We start from the raw sequence: 18,542 nt of genomic DNA on the forward strand, positions 1-18,542 counted from the left end.
TGTTGTTCAAAAGGGATCTACCGTTTAGTCTAAACGTAGGAAGCGATTTGACTTCGTATTTAGTACAGGAGAATGAGATTTGATAGTATGTAGCTTAGTTTTTCCAGTCGCCAGGACAGAGCTGGTTCCTTAGCAACATGTCTTGGCCTGAAAATAAGCCAAAACTGCAAAGCGGTAATGATGCAACTGAGTGTAAGAGCGAAGCTAGTGTGTGCAAAAAACAGCAGCCGGGAAAGGGGGAAAGAGAGGCGAAGGCGAGATGTTTGACATGCCTATATGACCGTAAGAGTGTGTGGGAGTGTGTATGTATGCGTGTGTGAGTCTTTGTGACAACTCCGTCAGTAATGTTAGGAAGGTCATCAGGTTTAGCGGTTTGGTAAAGCATCATAGAAAGACATTCTTTTCTTGTGAGACATCAAACCGACTCAGCTCCTGTGTGTGTGTGTGTGTGTGTGTGTGTGTGTGTGTGTGTGAGAGAGAGAGAGTCTGCCTCTGTTTCTCTCCCTCTGTTTCTCTCTCTTTCTTTTACACACACACACTCACACCCACACACACACACACACTTTCACGTTGTGGTCCCTGCAGGGTGATGTATTTCCAAAACAAACACGCTGAGAATTCCTCTCCCCCTCTGTGTAAGGGGGAAGAAAGGGGATGGAAAATATAACCTGAGTGAGAGAAAGAGAAAGAGAGAGAGAGAGAGAGAGAGAAAGAAAGAAAAGTCTAGTGAAGACCTTCTCAGGACAGAAAGACAGAGAGGAAGTGAAGACAGTTGATTTCTGTGTCACATACAGCTATATTGTTTTACCTCGCAAAGTAAAGGCAGCACCAAACTCTCTCTCTCTCTCTCTCTCTCACACACACACACACACACACACACACACACACACACTTACTTTCTCTCGGCATGTCAGGCCAGCAGCTGGTTTTTGTTATTGTTTATGAGCTTGGCGCATTTCCCTGCATTTCTGTTCCACACACAAAAGCACATTGAAAACAAATTGAGTGAATCTGCTGCACACTGAGGAATGTATATAAATGTGTGTATGTGTGTGTGTGTGTGTGTGTGTGTGTGTGTGTTCAGACTGTGTGTTCAGATTTGGAGGACAGACAGGAAAGAAGAAGAAGAAGAAGAAGAAAAAAAAAGACAGACACTGAAGAAGCAAAATTGAGCCATATGGCTTATACTCGGCCCTGATATTGTACGATTCCTTCATTTTCAGCTCAGTTTCCATTCCTCTCCCTTCACTTCCATATCGATTCCCAATTTAAATCCGTTCCTTGTCTCGCTCTTGCAAGAGAACCTCACAGCGGTGGACAAATCTGTAGCCTTGGACCTGAGACAAGCAGAATATCGTGTCAAATCAAGTACTTTTTCTTTCTTTCTTTTTAAACTCACAGGACATTTTTGTTTATATTCGATACACAATCAGGTTCACAACGTTTTGGACTTCTTGGCTGTCTACAACAGTATATTGAAATTCGAATCCCACAATAAACCTAAGTGCTAATTTTCAGCTTTAATTAAAGGACCGAAAGTAATTAGACGATCCATCGTGATAAATGAATTCTTGTGTATAAAATCTTTGGCGCTCACTAACTGCCTGACAACCGGAAGCTGTAGACATCATCAATCAAAATTCCAGGGTTTCTCCGATGATGCCGCTTTCGCGGTTTGCTTCCGTTCTTTGTTGGACTGCGAGTGCCGTCCGGTGCGTTTTGAAGCGTTTGTGTGAACCTGAGCAGATAAATCAGGTCTCGTGTGTACACTTGAGAATTCATCCTGCTGCTTTTCATCAGCAGTCTTCAGAAAAACAGAAGGAACCAGTTCCACACCCACACAACTAAGCTAAGGTGGTATGATTAAGATCATGAGCAGTTCCTTTCCTTCTCCATACCCTTCTTCTCCCTTCAGTCTGCTCCAAGTTAAACTTCACCTCATCTCTCCATAGGATATTGACATATCCAGACCTGTTCAGGATTCTTTTAAGCAAAGCTTTTTTAAAGTAATCCGGTCTTCCTGTTTTCCAGGCGTACCGATGGTGTGCATCTTGTGATAAACCTTCTGTTTGAAGTCTTCTCTGGTTTTTCTTCACCAGGGACAGAATTCTCATCATCCACCAAAGTTATTTTCTGTCCTCTTCTTGGTTTTTTTAGTGTTCCTGAGCTCACCATTGAACCAAATGGTTTATTTGGCCATACCTAATGTTTCTGTGATGGGTTTGTTTTGATTTTCCAGCCTAACCAGGGCTCGCTTCACCTGCACTGACAGCTCTTTGGCCTTCAAGTTGCTGAGCAGCACTTATTAATACATATACATCTTTCCTTTCGACTCCGATATACTGAAGTCAACGTGCTAACAAGGCCTGCGATGCCTTCAGAAAGATGGACGCGATGCAACAGACTGCAATATTTAGGGTGGAATCTGCTTTAGTAAAGCTGGCCACCACTTAGACTGGAGGAATGTCTGGTCCTTCTTCCAGAGAAACATCACCAGAGTTTGGACTGAAAATTAAAACCACAAGCAAAAAACCAAAGAAGGAGGGGTGAATTTTCATCTCTTTTTTGGAAGCTGTCGTGTCTCTCTCATCAGCGGCTCATTAGTCAGCTCTGCTTTGTGCTCAGACCTCATCCTGTTATGCATAAGTGTGTGTGTGTGTGTGTGTGTGTGGATATTTGCGTGAGCGAACCACTCCTTTATAATAGGAGACACTTGGATTGCATGTGGCATACAGACTGTGTGTGTGTGTGTGTGTGTGTGTGTGTGTGTGTGGACTGAATATGGGCAGTGCATCAGAGCTTTGGAAGGAAGGAGTCACTGCCGGTAAGAGAGACCGAGGGAGGGAGGGAGAAAACAGGAGAATGTTAAATATGAGACATCACAAGTAGAAAAGATAAACATTTACAAAAACCCTGCAGTGTAAGAGAAAGGGAACGGAAAAGTCATTATAGAAATCATTATAGAAAGTTACAGAAAAAAGCCGAGGTGGCAGAAAAAGACGAGCCGAGCTGCTGGAAGGGTCCAGAGCGAGAAAAAAAAAAAAAAAATGGCAAGAAGCACGGAGAAAGGAAAAGAGAGGCTGAGCCGAGTAAAGAAAAAGGCAGAGGGTGAAAGAAAAAGAAAGGCGAAGGTGGAGGGGTAAACGTAGGGGTAGTGAAGGGGGAAGATACAGAGTAGAGGATGATCGAGAGAACGGTGGTGTAACTTGGAGTCATAGCTAACGGAAGACGGAGAAAAAGAAGAAAAACGTCAGAACGGAGGAGAGGAGAGAAGAGAAACAGCGTCAGGACACCAACATGATTCTCCCAAGTGTGCTGCTTTTCATAAAGTGGTTCAAGTTAGATTTAAATAAATAAATAAATAAATAAATAAATAAAATCTGAGTGGTGAAGAAGACAGGATTCAGAGACATACTTTAGGGTTACAGTGACCTGTGTGCTCATGAACACACTTCATTTCTTCTTCTCTTTCTCAGTTGGGGATCATATCACACCATTTTAATATTATATTACATTTTCAGCAGTAGTCAAAGTTGTATTGTTTAGAGCTGAGACTGTGTAAGAGAACAGTGAGCACTGAAGGATCAGTTACTTCAGGGTGTGTGTGTGTGTGTGTGTGTGTGTGTGTGTGTGTACGCAACAGAGAGAGAGAGAGTGAGAGAGAGCTCGGGTGTAAGAAAGCAGGGAGGCAAAGTAAAGGAGGGGAAAAGTAGCTGGCAAAAACACAGGAATGACGAGGGAGGAGAAGAAAAGTGCAGGGAGGAGAGAGACTGTGTGTGTGTGTGTGTGTGTATGTGTTTCTGGTGGGTAGAAAAGAAAGAAAGAAAGAAAGGAAAGGAAAGGGGAGAAAATGTGAGAGGAGTGAGAGTGTGTGTTTCCAGGGAGTGGCTTGCAAGACCATGAAAGTCTGCGTTCCTAAACTGAAGGGAGTTTCCTTGGAGAGGGAAAAGGCCTCAGTGATGTGTGTGTGTGTGTGTGTATGTGTGTGTGTGTGTGTTGCTTAATGATTGAGTCATGTGATACCGTTGGGAACGAAATCTTCTAGCAATGCCACTGAGTGGAAGCGAAACAGTATAAAAACACAGCGAAGCACAACTGTATGACAGTGTGGTGGGGATAATGCACTTAGTGACCTGTTTTACTAACACACACACACACACACACACACACACACACACACGCACGCGGGCGCTGCCTGTGGATATAGGCCAGATGCCGAGACAACTGTACCTCGTCAGCGTGCGTGATGGAGGATGTAATTGTGCGTGTGTGTAGCTGGTACTCGTCTAGCAGTAAGAAATGTAAATCACTTACAGTCGCCTGAAGTAAATTTAGTACGTCGTCTTTTTCCAGCTGCGTGCGTGCGGCGTGTGAGCGAGGAAGGGACGTTTTGCATACATGCATGTGTATGTGGGTGTGTGTGAAAGAAACGTTTTACAGAAACATTTCTAATCTTCTCCTACTTACTTTACTTACTTCAGGTTTTTTTTTTATTCCCACAGACACGCCATGCTCTCCTTAGACGAGCCCCTGGACCTGAAGGTTTCCTCAAGCCGGGAGAGGGGACACAGGACATCCATCTGCGCCCCGCTCCGATTCGCCCGGACCAGGATACCACGCCCGACACGCAGCTCTGACACAGGTCAGCACACACACACACACACACACACACACACACGCACATTATGGCTGTCAGACAGCATTTGGATGAAGACTGAATAGATTTAAATATGAATGAGTTCATAAATCAACATACAGTACCAGAAGCCCTACAGTATATTGCAAGCAGAACAAAAAAGGGTCCTGAGGAAAAAGTTTGCGCACCCTGCAGTGACACCCACTTTGGAAAGCATCACAAGCTTGTAAATGCCTTTTGTAGCCAGTCTTAATTCTTCTTTGGAGGATTTTCACCCATTTATCCTTTTACTCAGTCTTAGGCCATTTTGCTCTTTTGAGGATGTTTAGATCGGGGGAACTTTCAGGTCAGGGGCAACAAAACCTTCAGCTTGTGCCTCTTGAGGTAGTCCATTGTTTAAGATCATTATCCTATCCTCTTCATCTCCAGCTTCTTTACAGGCTTTGTGAAGTTTGCTTCCAGAATCTGCTGGTATTTAATTGAATCCATTCTTCCCTGAACCAGCGAAATCCTACCCGTGCTACTGGCTGCAGCACAAACCCAAAGCATGATGAATCTCCACCCCATGCTTAAACAGTCGGAGAGGTGGAAGTCTTCTTTCCCTTTATTTCTCCAAACAAGTCTGATCCCTTTTGGAATCAAGTCCTGTGAACTTACATTTGATTGCGAACTTTTGATCCAGAAAACTTGTGATTTCTTCTGATGACTCCATCTACCTGTCTTTTCCAGACCAACAGGATGTTTTGTTTAGCCTTTCTAGCAATCTTACTAGTGCTTCTTTCTGAAAGGTTCCTCCAGAGGGACCTCAGTTTGACCTCCACTGTTTCTGTAATTAAAAAGCAGCAGCTAAGGTTAAGATCTGAGGAAACGGTACCTGAAAACACTTTGCTATCTTCTTGTAGCCTGCTCCTCCTCCGTGGGCATCCATTATCACCATGGCTACCGATCCCTGGGACAAAGTATAAAGAGTCAGAGTATTTACTGTATAAAGCTGACGATTAAATCATCTAGCCTGTCTTCATGATGATCACGAACAGGCCATAGCTCTAACGAGCTAATTAAGGTCTGAGATGTTGGTACCCAAACCTTTGCATCTCCTTTCTTTTTCTTTCTCCAAAACAACAATAATGCAGAAATGTTGGGGAAAAGAAAGTTTCATCTTTAACTTAATGCCTTGTGAAGGTCAGTTAATTTTCTACTACTTTGACCAGGGCAAAACTTTACGTCCCAGTAATGTGGATGTATCCGGTTCTGATGGATTTATCACCGCTTCACGCTCAGTTTGATATCACACACCAAACTCACATTTAAGCTTTAGGTTCAACATGAAACTCATTACAGGGGGTCACGGTGGCTTAGTGGTTAGCACGTTCACCTCACACCTCCAGGGTTGGGGGTTCGATTCCCGCCTCCACCTTGTGTGTGTGGAGTTTGCATGTTCTCCCCGTGCCTCGGGGGTTTCCTCCGGGTACTCCGGTTTCCTCCCCCGGTCCAAAGACATGCATGGTAGGTTGATTGACATCTCTGGAAAATTGTCCGTAGTGTGATTGCGTGAGTGAATGCGCGTGTGTGTGTGTGTGTGCCCTGTGATGGGTTGGCACTCCGTCCAGGGTGTATCCTGCCTTGATGCCCGATGACGCCTGAGATGAGGCGTGCCCGATGAGGCTCCCCGTGACCCGAGGTAGTTCGGATAAGCGGTAGAAAATGAATGAATGAAACTTGTTACCATGGAAACGACATATTAACTGCTCTCCTTCTTTAATTGTTTGTCGGTAACTGCATTATCATTATCCCAGTTGTTTAAAATCGGTTTAAACTTTACTTTAAGGAAAAAAAATTGCAGAAACGGCACAAAAATAACTTCAGGTCATGTTGCGTGATGACGTCATTTGTGCCACCGAAAAATAATAGGTCTTAAGTGCCCGCTTGATTTAGTAACTTATTTATGTATGGATTCTGCAATTCTTCACTGGGTTAAAAAAACATGTTTATTCAGAGCCCTTTAGTCACAGGCAAAACACCTTTGAATGTGTAAATAATATTCAAATAGGAGTTTAACAATAATTTTAATACACAAACGTTACACAAAAGCTGTGGTTTGATTCCTGCTGGTTGTGGTTGCAGATATCGCAGACTCTCCCACATCCTCAAAGCCAGACCTCAGTGCGTGTCCCTCGTCTCCTCCCTCTCCTCAACACTCCTCTTCCAGCTGCGGTCCTCTGTCGCCCCCGCAGGCCAGGGTGAGTTTCAACACACACACACACATACACATACTGTACACACACACACAGACACAGAGAGAGAACAGAGGGAAATTAAACACACTCCATCTCAGGCTGTGTTCCAGGATTGGTTTAATTTGCTCTTGAATCCCCGTCGCCATCATGTTTTAGACAGACTCCATACTTAACCAGCTGAAAGGAAGTTTGTTAGACAAGTTTCATGGATGCCTGAGGGATTGAATCATCAGTGTCGATTTCAGTAAGAGAACTTATTCAGTAAGAGAGTAAGAGTTCCTCGCGGCTAAGTAAGTTGCAATTTCCTTTTAAAATCAGCAACAGAAACAATAAGATAGAAGAAGACAGAAGAATAAAGATGGGATTTTAGCAAAGCAGGAATGATAAAATGATGAATGTCTTGAAAATAAATGTATATAAAACATTACATTTTATTTAGCTAGGGAGATAAGCTAATCACCATGGATTCAACCTTAAATACTTTGTTCTTTCTGCTGTGGAATATGAATATTCCTCTTCATCCTTGTCAAGGGAAAGTCGCATCTTAATATCTAAAATATGTCCCTTTGAACTTTTCTTCATCATCAAATCTTCACCCCCCCCTTGGGCCAATTCTTTACAATTACAGCCACAAGTATTCTGGAACATGACTGACAGCGTTGCACATCTGGATCCTAATGTTTTACTCATTCTTCTTGGCAAAATGACTCCAGTTCTGTCTGACTGGTTAGAAAGAACAGATTAAATCTGGAGGGTTTGGTTAAAAGATATAACTCTGCCACAGTCTCGAGTCTCTTAGGCTTTCTTCTAGGATTTTTCTACGTACGGTTCGGTCCATCCCGCCCTCAGTGATAAGCTGCTGATGAAATCCCCCTCCAAACACAGACAGCAGGGTGCTGGTGCTATCACCCCCATGCTTCTTTTTCTATTCATCATTACCTCTATCGTACACAATGAGCTTATAGGTTCCTCTCGTTTTTTTATACTGTCTGGTATAAACGTTTCACCAGGACCATTGTGCAACATAGAACAAAAACAGTGCTACATAGAACAAAACAGAGCTAACTTAAAGTAAGTTAGTCCTAGACACCGAGTGCATCTGTGCAACCTGGTGCAAACAGTGCAAGACAAAAGACAGTGCAAACAAACGACGCAAAACAGTGAAGACCGGTGTACATACCGTATGAGGGGTCTGTTTAAACCTATCTACACTTATGTGATTGCAGCAGTTAGATGAGGTACTTAAAAGCAATTGATTGAATGGGAAAGATAGAAGAAACTGTAACAGCATGTAAACAGTATGATATATAGGTGTTTCTGTAGACATGGATGTATGTTGGGGGTGTGGGGTGCGATTCTTATTTCTTAATATTTAGTATGTGAAGATTTGGATTGTTGTCTTGATGTGGGCAAGATAGAAATTTCTTATAGATGTAATCTGGGATTCAAACTCGTGTGCTGCGTCTATGTGTCTTTTTCTTTCGCTGTCTATACACACAAACCAACACCAACCTGCCTCTCGCACAGGATTCAGAGTCTGTAGGTTTCCAGTTTTTCCTACCGATCGGGGCAGGGGGCAGCCTCCTCCCCCCCAGCTCTGTACTGACTGCTCAGCGCCGGGACAGACGGGATTCCCCAGAACCAGCGGAGGAACAGCTCGCCTGCCGATGGCTACGGGTGAGCAAACCAACTGTACTGAGAACAAGAGAGAACTTGATGTTTTGATGGATTTCTCCAGGCAACAATGAACTGGCGACACATAGATCTGTTTAAAATACAAAACCCAAACATCTAAAGTGTAAAAAAAGAAAAGAAAATATATATATATATATATTTAAAGGTGCCCTTCCACACAAAACCGTTTTTACTTGTATTTTTTGATATGTGTTAGGTCCATATGTGTTTGTGTTGTGTCGTGAATGTGAAAACGAACTGTTACCTCCCCGGTCAGTTCTAGAAGAACTTAAAAGAAATAAGGGGAGAAATCAGGTCAGTTGGAAAAGCTGCTCAGTGTGACGTAGTAATGATCGAGCTCATTAATATTCATGAGCTCTCCCACTTGAGACCGCGCCCCCAGAATTCGTGTAGCTCAGTGAGTTTCCTATACAGCAAGGATGGCTGAACGTCAACGGGCTTGTGAAGAAGCCATTCTGCCGCAATTCAAGGTGATTGTAAACAAATTTCCTCTAGCCTAGGCTACTTATTGCGCTGGGTGAATGAATAGTCATGCGCTCATATCCTAGTGGTTAGCCAATCGGAGCCAAGCAGCATAGCTCATTTGAATATTCATGAGAACTGGTGCAAATCGAGCTGAGTCTTCCTGCAGGCTTTCTATACCACACTAGAATGGCTTGAAACAAGGTAACCAAGGCATTATTTCCACAAAAAATGTTACAGAGTCCATGGTGAACTTCAGACATTACCACAAAAGTAATGAAATACGTGTGGCAGGGCATCTTTAAAAATCCTCCTAATCAGAGTTCTACTGCCCCCTGGTGTCAGTTTTAATCCTCTTTATTCTCTCTCTGCATGGCTCTGCAGTGCCACCTGCTGTTTGAGTGCCTGCAGGATCTAGTGGATCATGTGACAGAATCTCATGTGAAGCCGGAGAGGAGTTCGGGTTACTGCTGCCACTGGGAGGGCTGCGCACGCAAGGGCCGCGGCTTCAACGCCAGGTGACCAGGATTACAAACACGTCTTCTGGTGTCTTTAGAATTAATAATAACTCCAATAATAAAAAAAAAAAAAACAACAACATTTAAATATTGGGTGAAAGAGGACGTTATGCACCTTGATTCAGACATGGCACGACACCGTTTTACTTGCTCTGTCTATACGGTTTCATTTCAGTATTGACTTCATCACTATATACTGTATATGATGTATGGCTAAGATCAAAAAACAAATGATGTTGATAACATGATACTCCATCTGTGCTTACAATGACTGACAACAGTCAGCATCACACACACACACACACACACACACACACACACACACATTGTGTGTAGTGAAATTAGTACACCATTTAAGTTATTAGTGAACATCATGTCATGCCTTTTATCTCTTTAGTTGCGGGTAATGTAGTTAGCGTGCATAGGGCGTGGAGTCGGAGATCTAAAGACTTATTTACTTATTTTAAAAGGTAAAAGAAGGAGGAGGAAGAGTAAAGATTAAAAGGTGCACCACAAGGGCAAAAAAAGGGTGCTGTTTGCTTTGGATTTAGAAACTGGTGTGCTCATCTTCAAAAGTGTTTTTAATGATGTTGTTCAAGTGATTTTGGAATATAAATACGACTGCTGTTTAAATCGCTACCTCGTCATTAATCTGAAACAAAATACAAATCCCTTTATCGCGCGATTCAAACTTTAAAAGAAAGTTTGGTTTGTCTTTAAATCGGTGATGTTGCACGCTTTATTCTTTTGTAAGTGGACGTATTTTGGCTCGTCATTAAAAAGTCACCTTTAAAGTTCTACATTTGGTAACATACAGAAGTAGCAGCTGTAGTTTATACTCAAAAGTTTATCTAAGAGCTTAAAGTTTCCAACTAACTGCTCTTGGTGTTTGTATGTAGTGACTAAGCAAGCAATAAAACACCTGATACTACAACAAATAATGACGCAGTGTGGTCCAACCCTGGAGTTGATTATTTTTCCATTGATACCAGAATTAATCAGCGATCTGCACGATTACACGACACATTTTGCTGTTTATTCGATCATTAATTAAAGGTAAAATGATTACTTACGTTAGAGCAGAAAAAAACTTCTCATAAACAATGCAGCTTGATCTCGAGAAATCATAAAATAATCTGTCCTGAGAATTTGTTCAACGTCTAGCAGAAATTTTAGTACAGCGTGATTTTAAACAGGAACCTAAAACCACTGAGCTTTGTACGACTCAAACATCGAGTTTATGATGATCTGACACCAGCGCTCATCACTTTATGTCGCTTTGTAGAAGCCAACATTCTGTTTTCCTATTTAAGCTTAGACAAAAATTTATCAAGAGTAACTCCTCCTAGGGCTTTCGAGCCACAATGAACCAAATTCGGATATGTTGTAGACCCTGGTCTGAAGTTTGTTGCTATGACTTTTCTAAGCGATCCGAGTACCGGTACTTAGGGGTACCGGGTCTCAAAGTGGCCTTTTTTCCCCATAGACTCCCATTATAAACTTTGGAGGTTTATAACTCGGCAAGCTTTCGAACTATCTACACCAAACTCGACCAGCTCCTTTAGGGTGAGACTCTGAACAAACTTTTAAATTGGTGTACCGACTGGCCTTTCAGTTGTCTCGCAGCCCCGCCCCCAAAATAAACGAAATCAAAGAGTTAGCACAACATGGACATGTCATATATCAAAACCTTTAGCCCGATGAGAGGAACTTGCCACGTGCAAGCACCATTCACATTTTCTTCAGGAAATGTACATTCTAGTTAATGGTGCTTGCAAAGCAGCATTCTTACTATCCTGCATACTCTTCCGGACAAGTTTCGGCGCGTAACTTGTCCCGCAGCTTTTGTCCTAGACACATGAATGACATGTCAAATCGACTGGCTCATTGAGGAGTGGTGTGCTATGACTTTTCTAAGCGATCCGAGTACCGGTACTTCTGGTACCGGGTCTCAAAGTGGCCTTTTTTCCCATAGACTCCCATTATAAACTTTGGAGGTTTATAACTCGGCAAGCTTTCGAACTATCTACACCAAACTCGGCCAGCTCCTTTAGGGTGATACTCTGAACAAACATTGGTGTCCCGACTGGCCTTTCGGTTGTGCCGCAGCCCCGCCCCCAAAATATGCAAAATCAAAAAACTTTTTACAACATGGACATGTGACATATCAAAACACTCAGAACAATGAGGGGAACTTCCTCACGGGTATTCTGATGATGTCACGTGACGTCACGTGAAAACAAAAACCTGTCGGATGACGACACATGCTCGTCTCCACTTGCCTCCAAATGTTTTGGCACCCTAGCAATCCACTATATTTCACAAGCTTTATGTCCACTTTCCTCCAAAAAGCACCGGCCATTGCGAATACTTGCCTCGTCAAAGCCAACATCAAAGTTTGTTGCGACGAACTTTACAAATCTAGTTTTTACTTGCAGTCAAGTGTTTAAATGTTCTCCAGTACACACACACATACACACACAAATCAATAAACTGCAGTGTGTGGGCATGTACAAAAAGTACAACATGCTTGTCCAGTGAAGGACTCATAGCATTTAACAACGAACATTTAAATAAGACAAGTGTTTAAATTATGTTTATACATTTAAATAGGCTGTATCTGTTTATTAAATGACATGACTACAAACACTACTCAAAAAAGTTGGTCTCCCTTTTGCTGCCATAACAGCCCTGACCCGTCGAAGCATGGTCTCCTCTAGACTCCTGAAGGTGTGCTGTGGTATCTGGCACCAAGATGTTAGCAGCAGATCCTTTAAGTCTTGCAAGTTGCGAGTTGGTGCCAGAGGAGGACAAGCCAACAACTCAAACTCCTTGTTGTGCTCCTCAAACCATTCCTGAACCATTTTTGCTTTGTGGCAGGGCGCAATATCCTGGTGTAAATGGCCACAGCAATCAGGGAATACTGTTTCTATGAAAAGTAGGTGGTACAAGTCAAGGTAAATTCCACTTGGATCTTAGGACCCAAAGTTTCCCAGCAGAACATTACACAAAACATCACACCGCCTCCACCAACATGCCTTTTTCCCATAGTGCATCCTGGTGCCTTTTGTTCCCCAGGTCAGAGCCTTCCACGTGAAGTAAAAGATAATGTGATTCATCAGACCTGGCCACCTTCTTCCATTGCTCCGTGGTCCAGTTCTGATGCTCAGATGCCCATTGTTGGCGCTTTCGACAGTGGACGGGGGTCAGCGTGGGCACCCTGACTGGTCTACGGCTATGAAGCCCCTTACGCAACAAACTGTGATGCACTGTGTATTCTGACACCTTTCTATCAGAACCAGCATGAACTTCTTCAGCAATCTGAGCTACAGTAGCTCGTCTGTTTGGTTGGACCACACGGGCTAGCCTTCGCTCCCAATGTGCATCAATGAGCCTTGATCGCCCATGACCCGGTCACCGGTTTAACACTGTTCATTCCTTGGAGCACTATTGATAGGTACTGACCACTGCTGCGCCCCACAAGACCTGCAGTTATGGAGATGCTCTGACTCAGTCGTCTAGCCATCAAAATTTCAAAATGTCAAACTCACGCAAATCCTTATGCTTGCCCATTTTTCCTGCTTTTAACACGTCATCTTTGAGGAACAAAATGTTCGTTGTGTTATTCACTTCACCTGTTAGTGGTCATAATGTTATGCCTGATTGTTGTGTGTGTGTGTTTTGCATATGCAAGGTGATAATGCCACATGTCTATTGGTTAGGTACAAGATGCTGATCCACATCCGCACACACACCAACGAGAAACCACACCAGTGTCCCATCTGTAGCAAAAGCTTTTCCCGCCTGGAGAACCTTAAAATACACACCCGATCACACACAGGTGAGTCAAACACATTCACAGACTACATTCATTACATACCACGATTACTACATCCTGGCAAGTTGCAGTGTTGGTACATACGCTGCGACACGCGGCAACAAGTCGATGATGACATGAAACAAGTCAGGGACATGATTTAGACTGAGATGAAGTAAAAGTTTAGACGGTTTTCTGAACCCTGACTTCAGCACATGATATGAAATCAACATTATCGTTGTTAGATGAAGGCCTCCGTGTTTCTTCCTCTGATTTGTAGCCAGAATGAACAGAGTTAAAAAAAATTCAAGGTTCCCTCTTGAACAAACGTTGTTACACACGTCTTTCCTTTTTCAGGTCAAAACATCCATAACATTGATAAAATAACCATCATAATGTTTATATAACACTTTACTTTCTTCCACTACCGTCGATCATCTTCTCCTCACTTTTTTTGTGCTTCAGGAGAGAAACCATACGCGTGTCCATACGAGGGATGTGGAAAGCGTTACTCCAATTCCAGCGACCGCTTTAAGCACACGCGAACACACTACGAGGACAGACCCTACTGCTGCAAGATGGCCGGCTGCCCCAAGCGCTACACGGACCCCAGTTCACTCCGCAAACACATCAAGGCCCACGGCCACTCCGTCTCCACAGGAACAGAGACCACCGTTGGCAGCAACGACACTTCAACACTGCCCACTTCGTCCAGAGCTCATTTGGTGCTGCCTGGTGCTGCGCTGGCTCTGCTGCATGCCTTCTCCGGGCCTCTCATGGCTCTAGGAGCCTCTCCGCTCGATCTCTCCATGTCTGCGGGGCACATGGGGGCGGAAGCTATGCTCCACCATAACAACGTGGCTCCGGGGCTAGGCAAGACGCCGCGATTCGACCCTTTCATGCTTCCATCTTTTGGGCTGGAGACTAAGCAAAGGGTCTTGAAGGAGCAGCACCATGATGATGAGGATCACGATAACAGGGAGGTCGAAGAAGGACGCAGCACTTTGTCCTGGGTGTTCGTCCCACCTGGTATGATGATGCTCAAGCAGGCCGTGGTCAGCTAGACCGTCATGTGTCACGTGACATGTAAAAAAACAAAACAAAACAAAACAAAAAACGGTATAACCCAAATCCACCAATGATTCCTGCTATTTTAGCTTGTTTTAAAAAAAGAAGTCTTAAATCTTATTACTTGACGCGCTTTGAGTTTTCGAAGCATATTCTAATACAACGCTGTATTTTGGGCAGAAACCGTAAAAAACCTGCAGTATTTCTTTTCCCTCACTGTAAGTATAATAACAGTTCTTCAGACGTGTATCTTAATCCTCACTGGGAGGATCCTCACTGGGATTAAGATATAATCCATTATTCCATTATTTAATAACAACAACAAACAAAACCTAGTTGGAACTCATGCCCAAATCAAACATTCATGCATTAATCAAACATGAGTGTGCTTCATGCAAATCACTTTTCCCAGCAGGAAGAAACTCCTGAGTTAACACGTTAAATGGAGCACGAGATAAGATTACAAATACAATGTGTGTACATTTTAAACCCGATTAGGTCAGATTGCGACAATTGGCATGGAATTAATTGTTAACACGCAACTGAGAATACGGATGATGACAATCTGAAGCTGGAGTGCAGGAACATAGAGTCTTTACAAGTGTGCAACATCCTGCTCATAAACCCATAGACATTAAACAATATAAACACAGAAACAGGTTGAGAATGCAAACCCCAGGAGGACGGCTGACCACTCTAAACAAATCACCTCCCTCCCCCTTCCCCTTCAGACGAAACACATCCAGTGTTGACGAAATGTAGAGATGGTTTATTACTGTATTTCATTGCTGATTTTATCATTCCTTCCTGCTGTTAGGGTTTTTTTTCCAACAGGTAACTTCGACAAAGGCAGTGTGAGACCCGATGTAATAAGGATAGACGACGGTCTGTGAACGACCAGCTCCTGACTCGTTTTGCACAATCTTTTTCATTACCTCCAACATCATCATATGGTTCAGTAACCAGTTCAAGTGCCTTTCTCACAAGCTTTTATTGCTGCGCTGTTTGGTAGTCAACAGACTTGGGCACGAAGCGGCGGCTTGAAGTGGTCTCTTTCCCGCCTTTTTTTTTTTTTTTTTGCTCTTTAACTTAAATACACGTACACAGATTTAAAAAAAAAATCAGATCTAAGAAAAAATAGATTACGTATAGTTTACCGGAAACGTTATGCTTCTCAACAGGATGTCAAGTTTCTTATTACCAGACTGAGTGACGCTGCCGCCGATCTGTTCTCTACCTATAGTTACATTTATGCGAGCGAAATACGTACCATAGATAAGCACAGTGGTTCTGTAGTGTGTCTGCTTCAAAACACCAGGGCCTGTATTCATAAAGATTCTAAGAATGATCTCGGAGAGCTCTTAATTTAGCTTAAAAATTAGGAATATGAATTTTATCTTAAGAGTAATTCAGGACCAAACTCAGAGCGACTCTGAGAAAGGAAAATACAACGATTATCTTAGGGCCTTTTTACACCCGGTCACTTCGTGTGTTTTCTCTGATCCGATAGCTATCTGACCTGTTCAAACTGTTCCATTTACATTAGGCCACATAAATGCGTCTCGGCGAACTGGATATCAATCCGATCTTTCTGCTCCCGCCCAAAATGCTAATATATTTGACCTCATTTCCGGGGTAATTGAAATGGAACACGCTTTGGTGTATGCGGTTTTCAGAACGCAATCAAAAAGAAGACGAAAAAACTCGTTACGACGGTTATGCTACAAAAAACAGCGTTTACTGTTTGCTGCATTTTTGCTGCAACAGCAGTGCATTTTAAGACCCAACGAGACACCTGGGTGAAAGATCACCTGCGAGTGACGTGCTTCCGTTTGGGAGGAGTATAGCGCTGATGTATGTGGCTTGAACAACCACAATCATTTACACCTGTCCAGTTTTATCTGAAACGCGTCCCAGACCACCGCCTGAAGGGGTTTGTACCATCGGATTTATATCCGTCTCCAAAACGTTTCGGAGGGCATTTAGACCTGGTCTTTTTACCATCGGATAGATATTGGATCACAGAAAACGCATGAAGTGACCAGGTGTAAAAAGCCCCTTAGAGAGGAGGCAGGGCTTAAACCTGTAACTCGGTCACACATTCTTTTGAAGACTGTGATTGGTTGTCTATTAATAAGCCTCACTTTGTCTCTATGTTCAGATATTTGAGTCTATATCGTGTAGGGATTACGTTTGTGACTGATCGTATTAGAGATGTTCTAAATGTAATGTAAATGTAAACATCTCTGACACAGCAGAAATGTCAGAGACAAATGATATCATTTCTGCCTCTGTGGCATTTCGGCTCCATTTCAGAGATGTTAGTGTATCTCTAAATGATAGATATATCACAAAAATAATCCCGACACAATCTAATCTAGATTATTTTATCGTTATCAAATATTCTAGTCTACTTTTTGACCTCATGAGCACTTTTAAGAGTTAAGATGCTTTATGAATAACTTTTATCTTTACTGGGATCTTTCATTTCAAAAGGAAATGTAACCATTTCTAAGAATTTTCTTAGAATTTCCTCACTATTAGAAACTCTACTAAGACTAAGACTCTACTTGTACTAAGAATTGTTATGAATACGGGCCCAGGTTTGAGTCTCAGCTCCGGTGAGAGCACAGTGTTTGTATTTGGTCAGGAGTGTTGATGATACCTGTTCATGAAAGTATAACTTGATGAGCTAGTTTGTTTCTTTTCAGTAGGTACAGTATACACAATATGATGTGTTTAAACAGCAGTATGATGAGTTTATTCATTTCTACTTTATTTGTCCGTCTTCCTTCAGAATCCCTTCACAAGCCACAAAGTCAGTTTTGGCAAGTCTGATGTTTACATTTACAACATTGGGCAGACTTGTTTATCCAGAGTGACTTCTCATTTACACAGCTGAATGATTCAGGGTTAAGAGCCTTGCTCGGGGTGCAGCAGTGGCAGCTTAGCGATGATGGGATATAAACTCACAGCCTTCATTCAGTAGTCCACTCTTAAACCACTGAGCTAATGCTTCCACGTATTGTATGTATATAAATATCATTACAAAAAAAAATATATAACGTTTATCCAAAGCCCCAGCGTACATTTAATAAGATTTAATAATGTTCTAAGTCGGAATATGTGTTTTCTTCTTGAAAGACACCACTGCACACCGCCACGACGTGCCACGCTCGAGTCACGCTCACTTCTAAAGACGGGCCTCGTCCCCGAATCAGGTGTTTGTGCGACTGGTTACACAAAGGTACCACCTGTAAGAGAGGCATCCAGAACGTCCTGTATGCTACACCATGTATGTACGAATGGAAGTTAAATGTTATGTACGCCAATATGTATAATTTCCTCCTGACATGTGTTCTAATAATGAGCATGCAGTATAATTAAATAAATAAATAAATAAATAAATGAAAAGCCAGCTCCAAGAGATATTGTCATGCAAGATATTGACAATTATGATTACAACGACGACGGGCAGCGTCTAATAAAAACAGGCATATGATAAGCAGGAAGTGTGACTGTTTTACTGACGTACAGTTGTGTGTTTTTCACTGAACGTTACATCACGAGCAACCTGAGTGAATCTTATTTCTAGAAATATTTCCCTGAATTTCCACTTTCTTCCTTTCTTCCTTGGTCATTTCCTGAACATTTCTGACCATGTTTGAAATCATAAATGTGCTCTAACTCTATACAGAGAAATAATGCAAAATACTTAATGTTTTCAAGATATTGAACGATTTCTTTTTTAAAAAAAGAATTCTTGAGACCAACATCCGGGAGCCTCGTGTCAAATGAGGCTATGCTGCAGGTTTGGTTTGATTCATCTTCAGATAATGACACATTGCATCAACATAGAGTCATTAAATAGTCATCATATCGCAAGAGGGAATAATGCTGCAATGGGGTAAAGGTTGTAACTCAAACTCAAAAAAAAAAAAAGAAAGAAAACAAGCTCTTACCTAAGATGAAGCACTAAGGTCAACTCTTTTTTTAATGAAATCTGTAGAAAGTTTGCTTCTTGAAGAAACTGCACATGATCCATAAAGCACTTTTATTATATGAGATAACAGACGACGAAAAAAAAAAATCATGTAAGCTGATTCACA

The 18,542-nt window shown here is 42.4% G+C and overlaps 2 protein-coding genes and 1 long non-coding RNA gene across 4 annotated transcripts in view; 1 reads left to right on the plus strand and 2 right to left on the minus strand.

Annotated features, from left to right (window-relative positions):
• LOC132838604 (sarcalumenin-like) overlaps nt 1-4,607 on the minus strand; it is a 22,002-nt gene extending 17,395 nt beyond the window's left edge. Inside the window, exon 1 of the mRNA XM_060859032.1 lies at nt 4,477-4,607. The gene's annotated coding sequence lies outside the window, so the exon portion shown is untranslated. The remainder of the gene's footprint in view (nt 1-4,476) is intronic.
• glis2a (GLIS family zinc finger 2a) lies at nt 4,510-17,941 on the plus strand. The gene is made up of 6 exons (XM_060859033.1): nt 4,510-4,642; nt 6,761-6,876; nt 8,401-8,550; nt 9,415-9,548; nt 13,271-13,389; nt 13,831-17,941. Exons 1-6 carry the CDS (start codon nt 4,510-4,512, stop codon nt 14,427-14,429), a joined length of 1,251 nt encoding a protein of 416 aa, XP_060715016.1. The 3' UTR covers nt 14,430-17,941.
• Nucleotides 6,796-18,542, minus strand: part of LOC132838608 (uncharacterized) — a 28,310-nt gene continuing 16,563 nt past the window's right edge. For both annotated transcript variants that reach the window (XR_009647660.1, XR_009647659.1), the window contains 2 exons: nt 8,386-8,568; nt 6,796-6,909 (listed from right to left, as the gene is read on the minus strand). This is a non-coding gene — a long non-coding RNA (uncharacterized LOC132838608). The remainder of the gene's footprint in view (nt 6,910-8,385; nt 8,569-18,542) is intronic.

This window comes from Tachysurus vachellii, chromosome 23, assembly GCF_030014155.1.
Source record: "Tachysurus vachellii isolate PV-2020 chromosome 23, HZAU_Pvac_v1, whole genome shotgun sequence".
NCBI classification, from domain to species: domain Eukaryota; kingdom Metazoa; phylum Chordata; class Actinopteri; order Siluriformes; family Bagridae; genus Tachysurus; species Tachysurus vachellii.

Excerpts from the sequence above, each read along its gene's own strand:
- glis2a (XM_060859033.1), top strand. The coding sequence starts at position 4,510 with ATGCTCTCCTTAGACGAGCCCCTGGACCTGAAGGTTTCCTCAAGCCGG. Across the intron at positions 9,549-13,270 it reads GGCCGCGGCTTCAACGCCAG|GTACAAGATGCTGATCCACA; the intron begins GTGACCAGGATT and ends TCTATTGGTTAG. Across the intron at positions 13,390-13,830 it reads ACACACCCGATCACACACAG|GAGAGAAACCATACGCGTGT; the intron begins GTGAGTCAAACA and ends TTTGTGCTTCAG.